The following is a 24,816-nucleotide window of genomic DNA, read 5'->3' on the forward strand; positions in this document are numbered from 1 at the left end:
TTGTCACACGTTCATCAATAGCTGTGAATTATTGGAGGAGGAAACAAGTTGTACAAGTGGAGAGCAGCCATTTCTCACCAGAATCTGGCCACTTCAACTACTATTTTCTCTATAATGTAGGCCGAAATGGCTCTTCTTCAAAACATGGAAGCTGTAGTCCTCTCATTCCCAAATGATAAGTGTCATTATGATTAAATTTGAAACCGATTCCTTAGTATGAAACTATTTATCAAATGCCTCCGAAGTTTCACTACTCAGCATGTGTATTATGAAAAATTTGCTCTCTTCCGAGGAATTGCAAGACTTAGTTGCAACAAATTGAACCGTGTTGATTATCTGAAAACTTTATACACTTTCACAATAATCAGTAATTAGCTTCCAAAACTTAGGAGTAATATTTGCACCAATCCCAGCAGAAAATAGACAATATTACAAGTCTGTACAAGTCTCCGTTGGAGAAACTTTACTGTAAACAGTAATTGAATTAGCGATTTGTTCTGTAAAGGTTATGAAGCTGAATATGGTGAATAAGTAGTCAACACAACAATTACCTGGAAATAATGATTCACTCTGTAAAGATAAATGTAGGATGTTGTTTGGAAGACTACCTTGTCTCACTCTTGTAATTAGTGAGATGTAGGTCAAAGATAGTATGAGAAAATAGAACATTCTTTTCTTGCTATTGTTGATGCTAATTTCCTTATGAATTAATTTATTCGTGTCTGGAGACGATAATTCCTGGAATCGTCTTTTATTTGCTTATTAGCCAGGAATTCACAAGCCTTAGAAACTTTTATTTGCTTTATATAGTTCTCGTAAAATGAGAGTGCAGTTTTGTTATTAGACAGCATAAAATGAATTCTTGAATGCATTAATCTTCATTCTTCATCAATAATTCTTGAAAGAAAACGATTCTAGTACAAAACAAGTTGTAACTTGTATGAGTATTAGATGATGACTCTACCAAAAAGGAAAGAAACTATTATTTGTTCTGTTAAATGCATTTCTTGATAATTTTTTTTTAAAATAAATGTAGTAGTCTTATTAATTAGAACCGAAAATTACAATAGTGATCGGATCTTACCCCAACATAAACCTTACACCATCCTTAACTTCCTAACTGAAGGCAATCCTAGCCTATCTAGCCGAATTTCACCACGAGCCAACTGTGGAATCAAGCGTATATGATCATAAACCCTAATCTGCTGCTCAGGGTGAGCAACTCCCACATTAGATAAAATATCAGCAACTTTGTTGCCTCCCTGTTGCAATGAACTATTCGAGGGGACTCATCTAGCAACTGCCAAATCTGCCACACCTCCCTCCGAATATGCCAAGGACACTGAAATTGCTTCCGCAGAATCCCCACCAAGACCAAGGAATCTAACTGGACGCCCACATTATCAAACCCCCTCTAAGCACATTCGCGAAGCCCAAGCAAAAGGGCCATAGTCTCCGCATGTAAACTGGAGGTATTTCCCCAGAAAAACTGAAAAAGCAAATAGAGGACTGCCTGACGAATCACGCAAGACTCCACTACCACCGCTCGGACCTGGGTTGCCCTTTGAGCAACCGTCTGTATTCAGCGTTAGCATCCCGACCTCCGGCACTGTCCAACGTATCAACTGGAATCCAAACGTGCGCGCTGGCTGAGAGGACCAATCAGATAACTGCTGAAACGTATGGACCCCAACCTTGCCCTTAAACTGAATCTCCACCAGCATCTTAACTTCACAGAATATGGCCTGAACAATAGCTGCCGACTGCATTGGTTTGCCTTAAAAAATGGCTTTATTCCTAGCCTTCCAGATGTGCCAGCAAATGAGACTAGGGAGAGTTGTGAACAAAAAACGCCTCCTCTCCGATTTCTACTCAACAAACCACCACGCACCTGTTCAAGTGTACAGTAAGGACCCTGTACCAGACACTCCACACACCCCCCCCCCAAAATATCCCTAGATCTCCATGGCAACCTACCCCAACGCAAACACATGTTCAATAGATTCGCACGATGGGCTCCGACAACAAGACACTTCGACGGCATTTGAAAACCAAGCTGACATAGCGCATCCGCCACTGGCAACCTTCCCATCAATAGTCATAACATGAAGAAGGACACCTTCAACGGTATCCGATGGTGCCAGACGCGTGATAGAACAGCAGAAGTGTTGCGGGCTTGACGAACCTCACCAAAAGCCGACGCTAGCATGAATTTCCCAGAATTTGTCGGCATCCACACAAACTCATCTGCACGACCACCTTCAGGTATCGGTTGCTGTAAGATTGAGGGGATGATCTCCAGTGGTAAGGCCCGAGATAGCAATTGGATATCCCATTTTCCATTTGCGACAAAGTCCCCAAAAGTGAGGTCCGGGATGACTGTCGATCTGAGAAATAAAGCACCACTGCCTACCCAATTGTCGTACCAGAAGTGACAGGAGCCCCCATGAACTTGCCATAACATTGACAGTTCTACCTGCCGACTAACATTCCACATTCGTCTCCAAATAGCCAAAGCAGATATACTGAATGGCACTTGACAAGGATACTTTTTCCTACAGTATTTAGCTTGCATATAAGTCGCCCAAAGCTAAGCTCCCGTCTGAAACCTCCACCATAACTTGCACGAGAAAGCTTTGTAGACATCCCGAAGTCTTCGAATCCTGCCCCACCCTCTTCCACCGGATAGCACAGCTGAGACCATCGTATCCAATGGAACTTTGATTTCTCAGCCATTGATCCCCATAGAAAATTTGCACAAACCTTTTCTATCATCGTGAATACCGAGCTAGGCACCACAATAGCCGAAAGCAAGTCGACGGGAACAGACGCAAGGACATGTTTGATAAGGATCAATTTCCCGCTTGGAGAGAGAAGGCTTGACTTCCACGACAACGCCTTTCCCAAGATAGCTTGTCTTATTGCCCCAAAATACGACGATCTACATCGGCCTAAGTACAGGGGGAATCCCAAGTAGCGAATTGGGAAAGACTGCCTGGGCAAACTGCGTGATCTGCTCAATCATCATTCGTCGAGACGGAGGCAGTGACGGATGAACCAAATACCCACTCTTTTGAGCGTTAACCAACTGCCTCGAGGATTGATGATACAACTCCAACACCCGCATAATGCACTTCAGTGAATTAGACGAGCCATTCGCAAAGATGATTACATCATCAGCAAAAGCCAAATGAGTGATAGGAAGACACCCGTGTGGAACTCGAAACCCCACGAAACCGGATTGTAGCGCAAGGTTATTCAAATCCAGTGACAGCACCTCAGCCCCTATGACAAATAATGCCGGGGACAAAGGATCCCCCTGCCGATTTAAAAAAACCATGCGAGGTACCATTGACAATGACTAAAAATCACACATTAGAAAGCAAGCGCCAAACCCTGTCTATGAATTGCTCTCCAAATCCAAACCTCCGTAACACACTAACAATATGAAGCCAGGACACCTTATCGCAAGCCTTAGACATGTCTAATTTTAGCGCGACATTACCCTCTCTCGAAGGCTTGCCAATACCCGACAGCACTTCTTGGGCCAACAGATAGTTTTCCGTGATATTCCGACCCTTAACAAAATCTGTCTGCTAGGGAGAGATAATCTTTGGCAAAATAGATGACAACTTGTCGGCCAAAATTCTGGATAGCAGCTTATTAAAAAAATTGCAAAGACTAATCGGCCTAAACATCGAGAAATCCTGGGGATTTGGCACTTTAGGGATAAGCACAATGGAAGTGGAGGTAATAAATTTAGGCAACTCCGCCCCATAGAAAAAACTCAGCACAACATTATAGACATCTTGAGCAATGACATCCCAAGAGAATGTGAAGAACTTACCCATGAATCCATCCAGTCCCGCAGCACTCTCCCCGTCCATTGCAAAAACCACTCGTCGAACCTCCTCCATGGATGAGACTTCCTCCAAGGTCTTATTCTCCTCCTCCGTTATCAAAGAGGGAATCAAGTGCAGCATATCTGGTGCAAGGCTAGTAGGTTAAGAAAATAGGTCCGAAAAGAACGCAATCGCCTCGTTTGCTATGTCCTCATCCTTCTCCACCCAAGAACCCTACGAATCTTTAATTCGATGGATGGTGCTCTGAACCCTTTTTTTCTTCACCACCACATGAAAAATCTTGAAATTCCGAGCCCCAATATGGAGCCACCTCATTCAGGGCTTTTGACTCTAAAATTGCTCCTCAATGAGCAGCGCCTAGCTTAGGTCCGCCTGAGGCTTATGAAGTCCATCTTGCACCACCTCAGAGGCGTTGCCCTCCATCTCTATTTCAGCCCTTCGAACAGCAGCCTCTGCCACCCGAACCGTATCAAAGATAGCCAAAAGTGTGCTTGTTCCACTCTTGGATAGCCCTTCTTGTCACCATTAGTTTTAAGCACAAGACACGCAATGGGGCTTCATTCACTGGTCTATCCCAAGCTCCTCTAATTACTTCCAACAAGTCTGCCTTAGACGTCCAAACATTCAAGAACCGAAACGGCCTCGGTTTGTTGTCTAAGCGAGTAGCAAAAGATATCCGTATAGGTGCATGATCTGACGGATGTCTTGCTAAATGCTCAACCGATACAATGGAAGAGACCTCAGCGCACTCCCCATTGATTAGCACTCTATCCAATCACTTCCAAATTTTAGCTCTGCCTCTCCTATTGTTGCACCACGTAAAGTTGGCTCTCGAAAAACCCGCGTCAAAAACACCAGCCGTCTCCATAAAAGACATAAGCTCTACCCCCTCCTAAACACCAATCGGCCGCCCTCCACGCTTTTCATGGGGGGCCATAATGACATTAAAATCCCCTCCAATACACCATGGAAGGGATCTAGGCTTATCAGCAAGAAGATTTCGCCATAGTTCTCTTCACTTGTCCGAAGAACATTTGGCATGACCAAATGAGAAGATGACAGGACCAGGAAGCAAGGGATGCTGAATAGATAGGGAAATATGCTGACTTGAATTACCTACAACTGAACAACTGAAAGGAGTGCAATAACAAACCCAAATATCGTCCGATAAATTTGTAATAACTAAATCAAATGCTAGATGCATACGAATGAAGTCAATCTTAGACATCAGTTTTGGGCTCACAAAAAACAGCAAACTTAACACCATACATCCGTATTAATTTTATCAATCTTCTAAGATTTGGGGATTTGGAAACCCCTCGAATATTCTAGAAAATTGCGTTAATCATAAGGCAAAACTTGAAAGGAGTTATAGGTTGGTGTTGCAGACCGCAGCTGTCTATCAGAAGGGAAACGCGCACGGACACATTTCCCTTGCCCTTTCTTGATTCCTTGCACACCATTAGTGACCGTATCTATGTTTAAAGCCTGGACCGACGGCTCCGCTATATCTTCCTGTCTCACAATCATCCAGGGAGATAAGTTGCCCGTCACGAGAGGCAGTTCAACATACACCTCCGCAATCTCCCCTTCCTTCGCTGCGAAGCATGTCCATCACTCCTGTCCAGGCTGGTATCCGGGAGTTGAGCAGGCTGCCCATCACCAATTTCCCGCTGTTCGGGCTGCAAAAGCTGCTGCCCGTTTCCTTGATCTGGCTCCTTGTGAAGCTCAAGGTTTAGACTCTCATCTGCAGCACCCATCTTTTTTTTTTTGTCAAAACGATAGGATGATCTCATTGCTTTGAAGGTAAAAAAATTACAAGTACGAGCAACGGCTCGATCGAAACTCTACAAGCTAGTGTTCAATGACACTGAGGAAGCTGTCGCTCCTCATCCACAATAATGCTTAATGCATCAACACTCAGTTTTTTACTGACTATCATATTTTCTTCCCTATACAAAACAAAAGAGCACATGCACCCATCACCCCACACACCAGGACGTCTGACCCATCACCTGCACTCGCAGCGCTGCCCATGGCAACAGGCTGCCCAGCTCCCTGTTGCGCACCAGCAGGTTGAGCTGCACACTCCGCCGCCCCAATCTGCTGCACTTTCTTCGCGGATCGCTACCCCTCGAGCGTAAGCTCTTGACCCATCCCTGCTTCCTCCGTCGCAGATAACAAAATTGGAGCTGCATGGGTTTCCTTAGCAAAGATCTCCACCTGCGTCTTAGCGTCTACGACAGCTTGGGGAGCATGCGATGCCACCGTATGTAGTTTGGGTACCCGACGAGCGGCAAATTCCTCAGCGTTCCTTTTGCAATCACCAACCGAATGTCTCAACTGCCAACACACTGAGCAATATGAAGGTAAATCTTCTATGACGATCTGCTGCCAAAATCCAATCTCACCCTCCACTGCCACCCATACCTGCGAGCAGATAGGCTTCACCAAATCCACTTCCACACATACCCTGGCCACACTTGGCCGTGTGCCTGCCGACGTTGCTGCATCCAAGAACAATGGCTTCCCAACTGGAGAAAGGATGGAAAATAACGAGTGTTTATCAAAATAGTGTATCGGCAAAGCTGGTAAGGTCACCCAAACTGGAGCCAGAGATGATTCCTTCTGAACATGGAAGTCCCTTCTCCAGCGAAACACACGCATCGAAAATCTACCTAAGTGCCCAATCCCTTGTGTCCATAGTCTATTGAAATCTGTCTCAGTCGTGCACTTGATAAGCACATGGCGATAGTCCATCAGACCAACCGAAACATGGTCTCTCAAGTCCAGTGAAGCAAAGAACTTCCGGATGTCCTCCAATGTTGGCTGACCATGCGAAAACTTCCCCACCAAAGCCCATCGAAAAGGTGCTGCCAACCTGTCCGCATCCTCCTTGGAAAATATGATGGTAGCCTCACCCTTGTATGTTGTCGCAGGCCGTAACTGTATTGGTGACGATGAAGACTGGGAGAACAACTGTGAGAAGGACTTCCTTGTGGAAGGGGATGTTCCTTGCCCCTCAGCCGAAGGTTGAAGGGCCGCCATGCAAGGCACCAACGGCAAGGAGAGAAAGCTCGGTCTCTTGGAGAGAAAACCCTAGCGAAAAAATCGGTCTAGAATTTGCTCCTCTGCATTTCTTGATAAATTCTTGTAATATTAGCAATTTTGTTTTGCTAAACTTTTTATGGTCACATTTATTAAGTAAAAATGAGTCGAAAAAGTGGTGATTTTCAGTTTCATGCAATGGATATTTATATAGATCTTTCAGTTGCAGAAAGACACAATAACATTGCAAATGCACACAACAAAACTTCTAAATAGTGAAACAAAGATTGCTTATTTGTTTTATGTAGTTATCGTAGAATGATAGTGAATTTTGCTATTAGGTAGTGTAAATTGGTTTCTTAAACACTTTCAATTTTATTTTCCATCATAATTTACCAAAAAAAAAGATTTCTAATACTTATTTCGATTCGTTAACTCACAACCACGTATTAATTATTGGTAATGTATGTATTAATTTACTTTTTTTTTCATAGAGGGTTTTGGAGTTGTTTGGAGAAAAATGATCTCTTCAACAATTTTTCTACTAATGAGATGTGTTATTTGTAGTTTTCGTATGTAGAATCTTACTTAGCTAATTGTTTTCCTTGCTTCTGTGTTCCTTCTGGTCGATATACACTATTAAGGTTACACAGTTTCCTCACTACCAAGAATAACATTAACTGTTGTTTAAAAAAAAGGAGTCTATCACTTTCTTAACTTCCCATCCAAACTTTGTTGTTTCAAATTGCCATCTAGAAAGGAATATGTCAAACGAGATTATTTAGATTTTTAATTAAACATCGTGAAGCTGCCATAATTAGATGAATATATCTATTAGGTCTTCATCATTTGTGCAAATTAGATGATTATCCTATCTCAAAAGTTGGTATATTTAATTTGATTTATTTGTACAAAGTATAATAGGCAAAACAAATTATATGAGTAGATTTAAGTAAGTAATGATATTTGTAAACAATTTCATGAAGAAAATCAACTGAGATGGCAAATTTAGCAGAAGTCATCTATTTGGAAATTGATGAGTTTAGATACTAGACAAAAATTTAGAAAGTAATTCAGATCAACTAAAGAAAGGAAAGAAATTAGATCAAAATTCTTTTTTTTTTGCACTTCTAAAAGTTAGCTTAGCCATTTTCTATGTTATTTGCCAAATTTTGATCTCAAGTTCTCAATCACTCTACTCTGCCTTGTCAACCAATGGCAATGACATTCTTCAAAAAATTATTAATAATTTGTTAGAAGAATTTTTTTTCATTCAAAATCTAAATACCTCTTTATCTTAAAATATTTTTTCCTTGGATATTGTTAGTATCTTCCCAATTGACCAATAAATGCATATGGAAAGGGTATGATCTTGTTTCTCATTATCTTATTTTAACAACTATGTTCAATCTATAGGATATTTCAAAAACCTTCCTATGATTTTTTATAGTATCACTTAGCACTCTTGAGATTTTAAAAATATCACTTACCTCCCTATCTTTTATTATTTGTGTAACAAAATATTAAAAATATCATATATTTTATATAAAAATCCTAATTTACTCTTTTGTAGCTCCTTTTGCTCATAAAAGAAACAAAATAATAAATACTCCTATGCCACACTGTGTATTCTTAAAATCTTCACCACCTTCAAAACCATCCCTACTATTGTCACAACAACAACAAAACTATGACTCTAAAGATAAAAATTTTAAAAAATATTGTAAAGGGATACACTAGGATTAATCTAAATTTATCCACCTAAAACCAACTTCTTATGAACTCTTCTTTTAACCAACCTTTTCCTAACCCTAATGACCTAAGGCTTCAATTTGAACAAGATCACTACAAATATCAAATCAAAATCACCAAATCAATGTAACAAATCTATTATATCACAAGAAAATAGACTAATTTTGCCATAATTACTTTAAATATCACATAATCATTAAAAAAAATGAACCAAGGGTAAGTTGTAGAAAAGTGAAGACAAGAAAATGACTTTTCTTTAATTTTTGGAGGTCCATATATTTGATATGTGAAATTGTGAATTAAGTTCTAATAAAGGTCTAGTGTAGTTATTGTGATTCAATACTAGTGGAGGTAAGTAATATTTTTGGGACATCAATTGTGCCAAGTGATATTATGAAAAACTTTAGAGGTTGGTAAAATGGATTTATCTTTCATATACTGACAATATATACATTGTCAGTTTTTGATGAACAACAATTATGTAAATTTTGAATTTGAAATTCAACTTCTGCACGTGTCATCGATTCAACAGTAATAGTGTATACACTATCAATATGTATAAGATTTACTCTTATAAAATTGTGCCTTAATCTATTAAAGGTTATTTTTATTATTCATTCTTTTGATTAGCATTTAATTGTTTATTGACTCACAAAAATATTTTCTTGGTAGGATTATAGGAAGAAAATTCATCTAGAGATATCAATCGAATATATAAGGCCATCAAAATATCCACTGTATGGTCACACGGATAAAAAGAATGTTGGTTTTGATGTAGAATCTGGTTAGGAATTTAAACTCGAATAATTGTTTAGTCATCTTTGCGATGCTTTTTTGGGATTACTTTTGATTTTTGACCTCCAAAAATGTGAGAAAAAATACGATTAATTGCATCATTCTATGATTAATTGTCCCAACATACGAGATTGTAAGTTTTGAGGAATCTAATTGTGTCATACTTTTGACAAATCTAAATATATGAGATCTTCTTTATTTACGAAGTAACTATGATCAATTGTGTAAATTTCATTGAATATGGAATTGAATTTTTAGACGGTTAGTTTTCTTATAATTCCTTGAATCTAGCACTATTGTATTTTTGCGCATCATAATAAGCCCCCATGCACATTTGTTGTAATTACAAATGTATCCCTTATACTTTTAGAAGTTATGTTGGAATTTGGATTCAACAATAGATATCCCGACTTTGAATTAGAAAAGCATCTCCATCATCTTCACGTGTGCAATGCTTGAGTAAAAGTTTAGAGGACGTCATGTTAATATCAGACAATTTCAGAGATGGAGTCATCATAATTTATCTTATTTATTTTCCATCAATTGCTATGCATAATAATCAATTTTTTGAAAAGAAGCAATGAATAATTTAAATAAAAAAGAATATGATTCAAATACTCATTTAAAAACTCTCTTTTTGTTTATAAACCAAACTATTTGGTCAGAACTATCACACTACAACAAAAATGGCCTTTAGCGGCATTTAAAGGTGTCAGTATAGATAATCTAACCTGACACTTTATCTATCCTCACACCTAGGGCGAGTGTTGTCCCTTCCAATGTGGGGATAGCCTCAAATCTTTAGCAGCATTCAAATGTGTCAGGAAAACAATGCTGCTATAGCATTACCTCTGCCAACAAAAACTTTTTTTTGTGATAATCAAAAGTGTCCATATAGCATTAGAACATCAGTAGCAGATTACTAGTATATCCAGTTTATGAAGGCATCTTGAGTTGTCTTAATATATGGCTTTAAGGACACGTAGTCATGTGAATTTACACTGCTTTGGACGACATGCCCATTTGTCATTAGTGTTTTTCGAAGCTAAGCTATGGTGACACTTTTAATTGCCAGGAGTTTTTTCCCAATTTTTTTTTATATGGAAGCAACCTGCAATTAGTCCTCCCTACTGTACATTCCATCAACCAGAATCCCAAAGGACTTGTAAAATTATCCCAAAGAGCAGAATGCATATAGCAATTTAAAAGAAGAAGTCGATACTTAAACATAATTCATCCGATTAAAAGTCGATAACAAATACAAACATAGCAAGTACTAAAATCGTAAACAAGTGCTCAAAGCAAGTACTAAAATCCCAATAAAGTACCAAAAGATTCTCATTTACAATAACTTGAAAGACTTTCTTATGCACAAACTAAAAGACTCTCATCCCTAACAAGTTGAAAGAAGTAGAAGTAGCTTCCAAACTTTCCATTTTGTTGAGAGTCCTCAGTCATAACCATGAAGTTCCCATCATTCTTCAGCTGGTTCCACCTGTGCACAAAGACCAAGGGGATCATTAGATCATCATAGCAAAGTCATTAAAATTCCAGAAAATCCGCAATGTATTTAAGTAGTGCATATCTCACCAAATGACAAGGCCAAGCAACTGGTGCACCAAGTGCATCTTGAATTGTTTGTTGCAAATCATACGGTCTAATCAATTGCTCACGTGGACTCATTGCAACTTGTATCTGTATTTCACACCAGTTTGGCCCAAGAGCTTGTCCCCTGACCTCATCCAATGGATTCAAACTCCGTAAATATCCCTTTGCCACGATTTTTGTTGGGTCAAACAAATTTTTTAGTGAAACCATATTCCCTACCTAGTAAAGATCCAACAAGTACAAGAATCAAACTCATGCCAAATTCCAGATTACAAATGTAAAAGTTTAAAAGTTGTAAATACTTACTCGAATAGGTCGCGTGGCTCGCGATGGAGTATGGCTTATTGTTAGATGATGATGAAGGATGTCTCGGGCTGTCAATTGGAGAGCCCCTTCCATGTTGAACTAAAACTATTTTCTTCAAGCTGGCTATTTCATCATCTTGTTGCTGAAGCTTTTCCTCCAAACGGACCAATGTTGACTGTTATTGAACACTTATACGGTAACATGTGTTACGACTAGGAATGTCTTCCCATAAGTCCGTTGGATTCACACCGTCACTAAACAAGCGAACATGACCATGTTTGTCTTGGCCAACCACCTGGGCAAATATATCATCGCGACCAACTGGATCTTGCGAATCCGATGGAAGTTGATTTTTCAGCTCATTCATTTTCTCCTACATTATAAAGGAAAACACTTGTTATTGCAAAAGCTTGTCTGAAAACAAAGGATTAATTTATAGGCTTGTGTTCTCGGATCCTTACCAAATTCTCAGCAATTATGGTACTTGATGGAGTTCCATCGGCATGGGTATAAAACTTATTGAACATTTCTACTCTAGTAAGAGGTCTTCTCAACTGTTTGGCCTATAAGAAATTGAATTTTTTCAATTATAGTTTTAGCATTTAGCATATAATTAAAAAACAAGCTAACATAATGAAACATGTACGAGTAAAAAAAATTAGCAACTAAAAAAAGGATGAGGTATCACCAAGTGGTTCCGAAGATGAGCAAATGACTTTTTTCCGGTTGTGTGGTTCATCTTCTTCTCCCCTCTAGCTTTCTTGTTCCTCTCACTTAGTTTCTAAATTTCAAAATCAAAAGCAAGATTACAGCATTGAATAAACACAACTTTATGAAAAATGTTGTAGCTGATTTGTACCTTTGCTTCTTCACTTTTCCAATAAGCCCAAAGTTTGATCCATTGCTCTTCCCGTGCCCTTATGTCCTTTTGAAACCGAGCTTCAGCATTTGGCACGGCAGGATCAAAATATGTAGCCTTTAAATCTGCCTTCCAGCTTCTCCATTTTTTGCTAATAGATCTTAAGGTCCAAGTTTCCAGTCCCATAGGCAAAGCAAACCTTTCCTGAAACGTAGTTAGGAACAAGAAAATCAACATAACTTCACAGTAATTTTTGTAGAAAGCATACATAATACAAAAGCTACCATTACCTTTATCACTTCTAACATGTCCATTTTAAGTTTCCTTGGCATCTTAAGCCAACTTTCAACATCTATTGGACAATACATACCATTCCTAGCCAAACTGCCCAAAAATTCAGAGAAAGAGGTTTTCTCACTTATTGGGATCCCATTGTCATCGAGTTTAATCTCAATCCGTGGAAGGTCCTTCGGCCGACCCCAAATTTCTTTCATAAATGTAGGGCCTCGGGTTTTTTGATGCACTTCACTTGAATCATTTGTAGTTTCTTTTCCTGTATAAAATAAGAAAAAGGTGCAAGTTATGAACATAAAAAATGCACTTCTGGAATTGGTTCAAAACAGTTAGTAATACCTGCATCGTCCGAGTTGCATGGTGTCATTGGAATGTGAATCTCGAGAATCTTGATTTGGATTTTCTTCAGTTGGTTCATGCCTTGTTCCAAGTGGAGATTGTTGAATTGGAGAGTTCTGGCACTGCTCATGCGACTGTGAACCTCCATCAGCTTGTTGAGTAACTTGGTCACCTGATTGGCGCATTATTCCCAATGTAGAATTCTGAATTGGAGATTGAGGTGCCCGAGCAGCTTCTCCTTGAACTTGTTCAATTACATTTTCATGGCTTGTTCCAAGTGGAGGTTGCTGCCTTGTTTCATGACATGAGGGAGGTTGTTCAATTGGTTCATCTCTCAATCCATTTGCAGCGCGCTTACATTTCCGACCTCTACGGGCCATACCTGCATAATTCACCATTTATTTGATACAAGGTCCATCAATCTTGAAGGTGAAAGCCATCAATCAAAGTTTCCAGTTCCAGCCTAAACCAAAATCAGTAACACATATGCATTTTCTATTTAACAGGAAGATTAGCTACAAGGCTCAACTTTAATTAATTTTGACTTGTTCGTATGTAATTACAAACATCTTTCAGTTCCCTTTTCCGTGTAGTTTCTGCAAGCTTGGAAAATGCAAAAGCTAGAAGATCAACATACTGAATGACCGTTGACTTACAGTCAATTCCATCAAAACTTGATTTTCATGTACCAAGGTGAAACATTAGATATAGACGTGTACACACTTTATATATCATGTAAAACATAATTTTTTTGATTTTATGGTTTAAAACTCTACCTATAGCAGCACATCAATCTTCATTAATGGATAAAGTATACAAGCTAAAATTAATGAACAAGTTATCTTGACTTAGGCTTACACTGCAAGCCGAGCCTACGAATCCAAGCCTATAGCAGATTACAGAATCCAAGCCTATGAATCCAAGCCTATAGCAGACACTATATACTAGTTCAAACAAAATCAAGCAGAAACCCCCTACTGGCTCAAATCAAGCACAAACCCCTTACTGGCTCAAATCAAGCATTCCAGTACATAATCATTTGCTGGTGGAAAACAAAACCAACAGAATAGGCATTTTAGAACCCCAGTTCTACCAAGTACTAGCAAAGACACTTATAATTTTCAACAATCATACTAGAATCTAGAGCTATCATTTTCATTTGTGACTACAAATTTCCTCATAATCAATCAGCACCAAAGTTTAGAAGTCCATCATTCACACGAAAAAAAAAGAAAACTTTGCAGATTTACTCTGTAAATCTGTAATACAGAGCAACTGACAATACACAACAGTACGTCTTCAATTCGACAGCAAGCACAAGCCACATTGTCCTAACCTGACAGACTACTGCCAAGGCTCTGGAATATTTCACAACCGCTAGGCACATTGTCCTCTACTATGAAGATGTTGTCAGAAACCACACAATAAGAGCATCTCTACCAGGGCTTTCGACCTATGCAATTAGAAATGTGCTTCTCAAGCCCTTAGGAGTTGGTCATAAATGTGCTTCTCAAGCCCTTAGCAGATGTCTACCATGCAATGCAAAATTAGACAGAAAATACTGAAATTACCTCAAACTGTGGCTTGAATCCCTAACTTCTCGGTTTCCCCAAGCTTCAAGCACTGAACTCCAACTTTCACCCAAGCTTTGAAGCCCCAATTTATGATTTCTTGCCACCAAGCCAATGCAACAGCCGAATTAGGGATTTTTCTGGTGCAAGCTCAACAAAGTTACCCAAATGGGTGCGATTTCGTGGATGGGTTTACCCAAACTGGTGGTGCGAGCTTGAAACAGAGAGAGAGGACAAAGACAGAGGACAACGGGAGGGAGAAGATGGTTGAAATAAAGGCGATACTACTGATGCCAAAGTAAATTAGTCAAGACTCTTGAATTTTTTACTTTGCCACGCTACTAATGAAAATTTATGTGTGCTTGGGCAAAATTTGGTTAAAGCTAAAAATTTTGTTAAAGCTATATACAATACTATAATATAACAACTAAAAATCAAGTAGCTAAAAATTTTGTGTGTTGTATATAACAACTAAAAATTTTCTTAAAGCTAAATACAATATAATTTAACAACTAAAAATGTAAGAACTAAAAATTTTGTGTGTGGTATAAAACAACTAAAAATTTTGCAAAAGCTACATACAATATAATATAGCAACTAAAAATATAACAACTTAAAATTTTGTTAACGCTCTATACAATTTTGATAAAGCTATATACAACAAAATATAACAACTAAAATTTGAATATTAGCTATACACAACATGATATAATAACTTAAAATTTTGTTAAAATTATATACAATATATTATAACAACTAGAAATATAACAACTAAAAATGTTCTAAAAAATATAACAACCTTAAATGTCCTATAAATATTTTTGAATAGAAGTTGTCTACTACAAATAGAAGTTGTCGACTACATGAACGGAATGCTTGATAAATGTTAGGATTAGAATTGATTGAACATATATATATATATGTATTCAATGTTTTATAGATTTGATCGTGTCTCTAGTCTTGTTCAATGGTAATTCTAAAATACAATTAAATCGAAGAACCTTAAATCAAAGACAATAACGAGCTAAGATTAATGATCGGTTTGATAGACTCGATCAGTTTGATCGTATCTAGTTCGATCGGTTCGAAAATTTATAAATGATCACTAAGCAAACTGTCTTACACTTGGATCGGGTTGATCGATTTAATCGAATCCATCGGTTCGGTCTGTTCGATCGTGTCTTCAGTCTTATTCAATTGTTAATCCCAAAATTCAATTAAACCAGTTTCTCGACCAAATATTCAAAATTCAATTAAGCAAATTGAACGATCGGTTCGATCGATTTGATCGTGTCTCTAGTCTTGTTCAATGGTAATCCTAAAATTCAATTAAACCGATGAACCTTAAATCAAAGAGTAGTGATGAAGTAACAGAATATGCAATAGCGAGCTAAGATTAATGATCGGTTTGATAGACTCGATCAGTTTGATCGTATCTAGCTCGATCGGTTCGAAAATTTATAAATGATCGCTAAGCAAACTGTCTTACACTTGGATCGGGTTGATCGATTTGATCGAATCCATCGATTCGATCTGTTCGATCGTGTCTTCAGTCTTATTCAATTGTTAATCCCAAAATTCAATTAAACCAGTTTCTCGACCAAAGATTCAAAATTCAATTAAACAAATTGAACAATCGGTTCGATCGATTTGATCGTGTCTCTAGCCTTGTTCAATGGTAATCCTAAAATACAATTAAACCGAAGAACCTTAAATCAAATAGTAGTGATGAAGTATACAGAATATGCAATAACGAGTCAAGTTCGGTATGATCGGTTTGATAGACTCGATCGGGTTTGATCGTGTCTAGTTTGATCGGTTCGATCGATTTGATCATGTCTTCACTACATTCACCAAAACCCAGTATTGTTCACTAAATTTTTATTAATTTAAAAACATTATTTCAGTTAAATTCAAATTTTTTTAATACATTCACAAATAAAACATGATTAAACCTGTTCTGGGTTTGAAAACATTGGTATATTTGTTTTTATTATTGTCGGTTTGAATTGTTGTTTTTTGAAAAACTAATTTTTCCATTGTTTTAAAAAATTATTTAAGAAATTTAGAGATAAAAGTTTCAAACGGATTCAGTCAATTAGCTACTGTTAAAAAAAAAATTACACCAATTGTCACCCCTTTAACTTTATATATTGTATAGATAGATGTATAGATGTTGCTCTCCTAAAATGGCCAAGGAAATAAGCTAATCCAAAAAAGCTTCATTATCAAGCTCTTGAAATTATATAAGTGATATTCCGTTCTTAAATTATCTCAAAATTTAGTTGGCATGGTATTGGCCACTACGAAGTGTTTTGGACAAAATTTAGTTGTTGCGTATAATAATCAAACGAACCAAAACTCAAAAGCTTCCTTCAAGACAGCCCGTACATGGGAAACAATGTCCAGGTCCAAATTCTAACATCTAACTTTCAAAGAACAATAGAAGACCAACAAACCACATCTTGACCACTCCTTGAATTGCAAATTGAAATAAATGACAGCCACTAGTAGACCCCTAGCAATTCAAACAGAGAAGAATAGGGCCAGCAAGCTTAGCAACTATAAAAGATACTAAATCAGATTATATTGGCTCAAATCAACTTCAATCCCGAGTCCATCCTCACGAACCCAACTGATTTCCTCATTTTCATTCTCAACAACAGGATTGCCTACATCACTTTGCAAATATGTCTCAACATCCATGGTTGTCCCCATGTTATATCCAGCTCTTGCAGTGGTAGAGATAACAACTTGTCAATCCTTATCAGTTGGATCCTCCACATAAAAAACCTGTGATGCTTGTGAAGCGAGTATAAATGGCTCAACATGAGGCCTCACATTTGCAAAATTGACTACAGTAAACTCGTCGGCATCTTGTTTCATTCTCGAACCATTCGATATCCAATCACATTCGAAAAACACCACCCGACGACCTCCGTAAATTAATTGAATTATATTTTTCAAGACGCCAAAGTAAACTAGTTCACTCAAAACTGGATTTTGATCCCTTACACTTGCAAAACTGGATGTTATTGCATTGACTGTAACACCACTATTCTACGTTTTTCTTTTCTTTTCAACTTCGTTGGTGTGAAACCGAAATCCATTCACAACGTACTTGTCATGTTGGATTCCAACAACATCTGGACCTTTAGCAAGGAACCTCAAGTCTCTCAATACCGAAACATTTTGAGGAAGTTCTAACTTGTCAATCTGAAAAAAAAAAGAAGATGAAACTATATTTCAATATGAAGAATTTGAATATTACTTAATAAATTATTCAGAATTTTACTTACATGTTCAGCAAACCAACAAGCAAAATTTTCGCTGTGCAACCGCTCTTTTAGATGTTGTGCAACTTGAGGATGGGCTTCTTCTATCAACCTACGATGCTGCCTAGAAGCACCAGAGGTCAATATTGTAATCATACATTCAATTCTACAAAAAAATTTTAATGCATCAAGTTCTAGTTGAACTTACTCTATGTAAGGTGTGACAGCATCACAGTTAAATAAAATATACTGATGCGCTTTACTCAAGATATGAGCATCAAAGATTGTTGGCTTGCCCCTCCCCAAAAGATGTCCTGATTCGGAGAATATATCTAAACCATCTTCAATTTCCTTACGTACTTCTTCATTTCTGCTTGGATGATTGAATTTTGTTTCAACATAGTCCGCAAGATACAATGAGCAAAGTTAATGCATTCTTCTGCCAAGTAGCCTTGAGCAATCGAACCTTCAGGCCTACTTTTATTTCGAACATAAGATTTTAATGTTCCTAGGTACCTAAAGTATCATCATTCCAAACTCTCTAATTAGTTCCAAAAATCAAAGAAAGCAAAAAAGGAATAAACATTTTGGGCATAATTAGAATTACAAGTAGTACCTCTCAACAGGATACATCCAACGATAATATATCGGCCCACCTAATTTCACTTCAGTTGCCAAATGAACAACTAAATGCACCATGACATCGAAGAAGGTTGGTGGAAAGCATTTCTGTGACGCCCCACTTCTCCCTAAGGCGAACCAAAGGGTATCCGCGGGACGCCTGCCCAGCTCTCGCCAGGACTCACTACAATCCATCATTCAAAAGCCCGAAATACTTTAAGTAACTTCAATACATAATTAAAGTACTTCAAATATCTCACACTTACAATTGTATAGCTTTCCAAGCTTAAATACAACCCAACGGAAAAGGGGTACAATAGCCATCCGTTATAATATAACTTAAAATCTTCAAAAGAAAACAATCTAGTACTACTCACGAGTACCCTTGGTCTCGAACCCTGTAAAAGAAAACCACAACGTGGGATGAGCTACACAGCCCAGTGAGGTTCCAAGACACTCTAACAATTCAAATAAATCAAGTAAGTTGGGCATATCATATGCATGGTTCAAGGTTACACAATGGCATGTTATCATGAGGTGATGATCACTGTACGGGTAATTTGAGACATGTATCATGGTATAAGACATTTATCATGAGACAGTTATCATGGTTCTAGACATTGGCATGTATAGTTCACGAGTAATTGGAGCTTATTACCGGTGCGAGTAATTCAGCATATTACAGGTAGGGAGCATTAACATGAAACAGGTACCATGATATGAGTACATTGAACAGGTAACAGATAGGGAGCATACCGCAGGCATGGCTCAGGATTTCATGTTGACATTTTAGCATGAAACAATTATCATGATACAAGGTAAACATATACTGTAGGATACGGTGTTCCAGTGGAACTCTGTCGGTCATCTGCACCTTATGACTTCCGGATCCCCTCGGTTTGACTGGCCATCACCTTATCCCTCCAGTGGTAATACTCGAGTATACCAAAACGGTGTCCCAAGGTTCCAACCTACCCGACCGAGCCCAGTCCTGGCTCGAGTAGGTTAGTAACCATGAGTAGGGCCAGTTCAGCTTAAAGCTTACAACATGCACAGGTAACCAAGTAATTCGACAAAAGGTAAAATTCATCATTTGGGTAGGTCGAGTGAGATAAAGTACACACTCGCCTAACAATAATGGACAGCTTCATGTAACATGTGATTCATGATAATCAAGTAATCAAGTGGATACTTAGCACATAAGCACGTAAGCAATACAAGTTGATTTCATGGGAGCATGTAATTCACGGATATCGAATAGTCATGTAGATTGGAAATCATGTGAGCAAATAGTCAAGTAATCAGGTAGTAATGTCGGTTGGTAAACGGTTCACTGTTAACGGTTCACGGTTAACGGTTAACGGTTAACGGTTAAGTAGTGACGGTTAATTGACAGGCATTTGTCATATGAATAGGCCATCATTGGCTGTTATCCCATTTTTAGCATGTGAGAGTCGAGGAGATTCACTCCAACGACGTATGCAACCTTAGCATACTAAGTCATGTTATTCGATCATTTCCAAGCATGAGTTATTCATCTCAAAAGAGAACGAGTGCGATAAAGTATACACTTGACTCCATTTTTTTAAAACCGAGTAGGCTAAGCAAGCAATCTAGCAAGTTAAGCATGTATCGAGTTCATATGGTCATTTGATATGGTTAATCATTTAACCAATTCTTGTAGATATACAACGCAAGTATACATTCCTTAAATAGGCATGAGTATGGTAAATACTCAACACATAGCACTTAACACTTAATAATCATGAAATAAGCATGTCCTAGACTTATTCAATTACGTATTTCTATATGGAACACTCACCTAGTCAAAACAAGCGAGTAGTTCTCAAACAAGCGTTTGGGCGTCCACTTCGAGTTTCTCTTGAAGGTCTTCTTGAGCGCCTGAGCAATTAACCATCAACTGTTATACACTATCACTTAGAACCCCTACTTATCAAAGAAGGTTGTACAATCTAAAGAGAATTCATGAATTGGGTCTTAATTATTCATAATCGAGGCTCAAGAGTGAAGTTTTAAACTCTAAAGAGAAAGACTAGCATTTTTCATGAAATCGAGTTCAAAATGTTCAATCGATATCGAGAAAAGAAGGCAAGTTTCAAAAATCTTATTTTCTAAGAATTTGACAAATTTCAGCTTTGGGTATCGATTTTAGAAAAATCATATCTTGCATTATATAGATCCAAAATTGGAAAACTTAATACCATTGGAAACCTCTTCAAAAGTACTAAAAGTTCTTAGAATATACTTTTCCATGATTCCAAATGGATGACGTTCAAAAGTTGGCTCAAAGTTATTGCTTTAGAATACCAAGACAGTTTCAAGATTGGTTTTTGGGCAACTTTGAAAATTCGGTAAAATTCACACGTTGTAAATCAGCCTCCGAAATTTGTAACTCAATTAGAGTTACAATCAACGTTTAAAACAAAACAAGCGAAATGAGAAACGGAGTTTTGAGCATCAAGATATAGTAGTTCCAAGTTGCTGAAAAAGTTAAGACTGTTGGGCTATTTTCCAGGTTTAAAGACTAGATTCGAAGTATCATTTGGTCATCGAGTTGGCATTGGAAATACATCAAACTTGGTACACTAAATCTTCCATGTGTGAACAATATTTCTACCAAGTTTCATACAAAAACTCTCACGGTAAGGTAGTTGACGTGCGCGGGGTATACATATAATATTAAGCTCATCCCAATCAAGTTTTACATTTATAAATTTCTAAATACCCCACACGCGATTTACCGCAAGTATACGAATCGTGAGCGAGTATAGGGTATTAAGGGTCGATCCCACAGGGAAGATTGCAATTACCGGTGATTTCAAACTCCTTTATTATTTAGACTACCACAAATATAAAATTTAAGAAAATAACACTAGAAAGCTCCTAGAGATATGGAATTCCTTACTACTCTTGCAAATGAGATTATCGGTTAAGTGAATGCTATTATCTTGATTAGTTATGGCGTAATTTCCTAATGTATGTGAAACCTACTTTCGTAGTGAATCAACTATACTTGTAATTAAGCCATACCTACTCTCGTGGTTATGAAATTAACTACAAGTTCATTTCTTCTATGAAATTACATGAAACAAGTCACTTAAGCCGCATAAGTGCACCTCTACTTTCGTGAGTGTACTCCCTAGGCTTATCACTTCTTTGAACTAGTGTTAAATTCCAATTTTCATTGCAAACTTAACACCTTAAGATTATCATAATTAATGGCCAGTTAATCATGATTAGATAACCAAAAGTGATAAATAGCTTGCTCAAAATAATATGACCAAATAACCAAATAAACATCATTAACAAAATATAGCAAGTTCAACCATAACTCTAGGCATAAACTTTAACTAAACATAATAAAAACACAAAGCCAACTTGTATTATAATTAAACATGAAATCCAATAAAAGAGAGAAAGTAGTAGAAGAGATATCACCCTTGTCACATGAGATCAACCTCTTCATCTTTGCCCCTCCAATCTTCATCCAAATCTAACTACAAATACAAGATGAATAAACTACTCTACCTATTACTATACTAATGAACCAAGGAAACTCTAGTGAAAACTACATTTCTGGTGAGTTTCTCTAGCCTTCTCCCAAGTTATTTTGAATCCTGCAAGTCCATGGCTATATATAGATGAATGCAATCAGGAAATGAGGCTTGAAACATCCCTTTTACAGCTGCTAATTGGTTGTCATACGTTCATCCATAGCTGTAAATTGTTGAAGGAGAAAACAGGTTGTACCAGCAGCTATTTCTGACCAGAATCTGGCTACTTCAACTGCTATTTTCTCTATAATGACGGCTAAATTAGCTCTTATGAAAAACATAGAAGTTGTAGCCCATTGAAATAGCTGTCCAATGCCTCAAGAATCATCCAATTTAGAGCTGTCTAGACCGATATATGATAAAAATACCACTGACTGGTCAATTCCGCGTTTTCAGCTCTCAGCAGCAGACTTTTACTTCTGTATTTTGACATTTTGACCAGGAAAACAGCCGAATTGGACTTTTGATGTCTTCATACCAAATGTAGATCTGTCTCTTAGCTTTAAAATGATATAAAGATCATCTGAATACAATGTATGTAGCCCAAGATATAGCCAAAATACCAACAGATGCCAAAGCTGACTTTTGTTTGATTCTTTTGTTCTCAAGTTGCATTTCTCAGCTGAGTTGAATTTCGGTATTTCAAATTTTGGACAATGAAAACGGCTGAATTAGATTCTGATGTCTTCATACCAAATTTAGATCTATCTCTTAGCTTCAAAATGGTATAAAGATCACCTCAATCCAATCTGTGTAGCTCCAGATATAGTTAAAATACCAAAACGTGTCAGAGTTGTCAAAGCTGACTTTTCTTGATTCAAATTGCATTTTTCCTTTTACACTTCATATTTTATTTTCACCATTTTAATCCATCTTCAATTATCCAAATATTTTCTCAATGCACTTCATTTGATGATTGAATCATTAAACCTGCAAAATATGAAGTTTTTACTATAAAAATCAATAGAAATGCAATTTTCACACTTTAACCACAAAATGCATATTTTCACTAGAATCTTAGTTAATTATTTATAAAACTAAATAAAACACACCAAAACTAATTAATAAAGCACACTCAAAATACGTAAAATATACTCTTATCAGTAGTCAATTAAACAACCAAAGTTTATGAAGAGTTTCAAGGCTAAACTACCTTCTCACTTTTCTTTTGTTTACAAACTTTTTGTACCATGAAATCAGTTCCAAATCTCTCCATTATTGAAACCAAGAGTTCATAAACATCCACTGAGAAATTTAAAGACCATTGACATCCAAAATTTTCGAAATAAAACTCCCCAAATTAGATTTGACCATTTGGCTAAGAGAAAACGAAAAGTTTTCCAGATTCGATGAGCGAATTTTTTGACATCATTTACATATCAAAATGGTCTTAGAATATTACCAAATTTCGTACAATTAAACCTCCATATGAGAATTACTCTTCTATCAAATTTCATTTAAAAATTCACATGGGAAGGTAGTTAACTAAACCATCAAAGTTCAAGAAATTTCCCCAATGTAAACTGTCTTTTAGCTCTTCTTTCCTTTTTAAACATTTTGTCCAAAGCAACCAATCCAAATCTGGTTTATTTGTGAAACAAAGTCCAAGAAACATCTAATATAAAGTTTGGTAGATGTTGGACATCAAAGTTTCCAAAACAACAAGTCCCAAATCATTGTTAGTTACAAATCTGTCCAAGTGGAAAATTCTATCACTGTAGCAGTTTCGAACTTTGGCCACAACTCACTCAATTCAACTTGGAATTGGGCGTGGTTGATGGCGTTGGAAATCTCTCTCATAAATATGAATTTTATCAGAAGAAACCATTTTAAATTCTATCCACAAACAGCTCGTTTTTGAGCATCAAGATACAAGTCCTGTCCTGTCTCCTGGAGAGAAACGAAACAGGACAGTGATTTTCAATCGAATGGTGTGATTCACTCAAGTGGAACCAGAATGTGAAATTGATACCAATGGAAAGCTGGAAATGTCTAGTTTCCAATGCCACAAACGGCACTTGATTTCGACATCGGAGCAAAGAGTTATGACCGATACAAAATGACTGCCTGGGCAATACGCGATTCATTTTCCAGTTTTGCTAACTTTGGAAATCAACTCATTTGACCAACCAAATCATGTTATTTTTCAATAAAATTTTATACACAACCAATATAACATGTAAATAACATAATCAAGCCATTAGAACGTCAAAATTTTGCACAGGAGTGGTCGGACAAGGCAGGGGTAAAATTGGAAACTTTTGCTTCTTGCACCCAATGAAGTTTCTATTAATTACACACCATTAATCCATCATTTTAACCACTAAACCAACAATATATCCATCATCAATCATCAAATCAGCAACAACCCAAGAGTGGGAGTTCATAGAGCCCACTTTCACATTTTTCCAACAATATCAAGTCATCTACTTACATGCAAGTGCTTAAAGATGCATATCTACCACCATAAATCAAGTTTAAGGTGATGGATCATGTTATACCTTCTTAATGTACTAGATCAGAATTTTTGGCCCTCAAAATGCTCCAAGAAATCGTGATTTCCAGCACCCTTTTTGTAGCTCAAAATGGTGTCCAAGAGTGGATCGAAGTGTGTATGAAATTTGGTAGGATTTGGATGAAGATTGGTGAGGTTTTTGTGAGAAGAAATTTTGAAACTTGGAGGTGGAGAGAGAGAGAAAGCTGGCCGGCTGTTTGGAGCTCAAGAGAGAGAGAGAGTGATCAGATTTTAGCTTCCAAGAGAAGATACTAACTTGTGGCCACAAATCACCCATTAGTCAACTCACATTAGGGTGCGTTTGGCACGATTAGGGCTCGATTACTCTTGCGTTTGTTTCACTAGTACACTAAACCTCTAATGCACTTATATTCATATAAATATTATTCACTCTT

At 37.4% G+C, this 24,816-nt stretch overlaps 1 protein-coding gene across 1 annotated transcript; it reads right to left on the reverse strand.

The window, feature by feature from the left end:
• Positions 1–2,941: 2,941 nt before the first annotated feature.
• Positions 2,942–3,983, reverse strand: LOC140005623 (uncharacterized). Its single transcript, XM_072046637.1, has 3 exons — positions 3,738–3,983; positions 3,444–3,593; positions 2,942–3,319 (listed from the first exon to the last, which is right to left on the reverse strand). Exons 1-3 carry the CDS (start codon positions 3,981–3,983, stop codon positions 2,942–2,944), a joined length of 774 nt encoding a protein of 257 aa, XP_071902738.1.
• Positions 3,984–24,816: the final 20,833 nt, after the last annotated feature.

This window comes from Coffea arabica, chromosome 4e, assembly GCF_036785885.1.
Source record: "Coffea arabica cultivar ET-39 chromosome 4e, Coffea Arabica ET-39 HiFi, whole genome shotgun sequence".
NCBI classification, from domain to species: Eukaryota; Viridiplantae; Streptophyta; class Magnoliopsida; order Gentianales; family Rubiaceae; genus Coffea; species Coffea arabica.

What these genes read in the sequence shown, in the direction of transcription:
- LOC140005623 (XM_072046637.1), bottom strand. Translation starts at nt 3,983, where the DNA reads ATGCTGCACTTGATTCCCTCTTTGATAACGGAGGAGGAGAATAAGACC. An exon ending in TTATTACCTCCACTTCCATT is followed by an intron (nt 3,594 to 3,737) that starts GTGCTTATCCCT and finishes TCTCCCTAGCAG; the next exon opens with ACAGATTTTGTTAAGGGTCG. An exon ending in AGGTGTCCTGGCTTCATATT is followed by an intron (nt 3,320 to 3,443) that starts GTTAGTGTGTTA and finishes TTAAATCGGCAG; the next exon opens with GGGGATCCTTTGTCCCCGGC.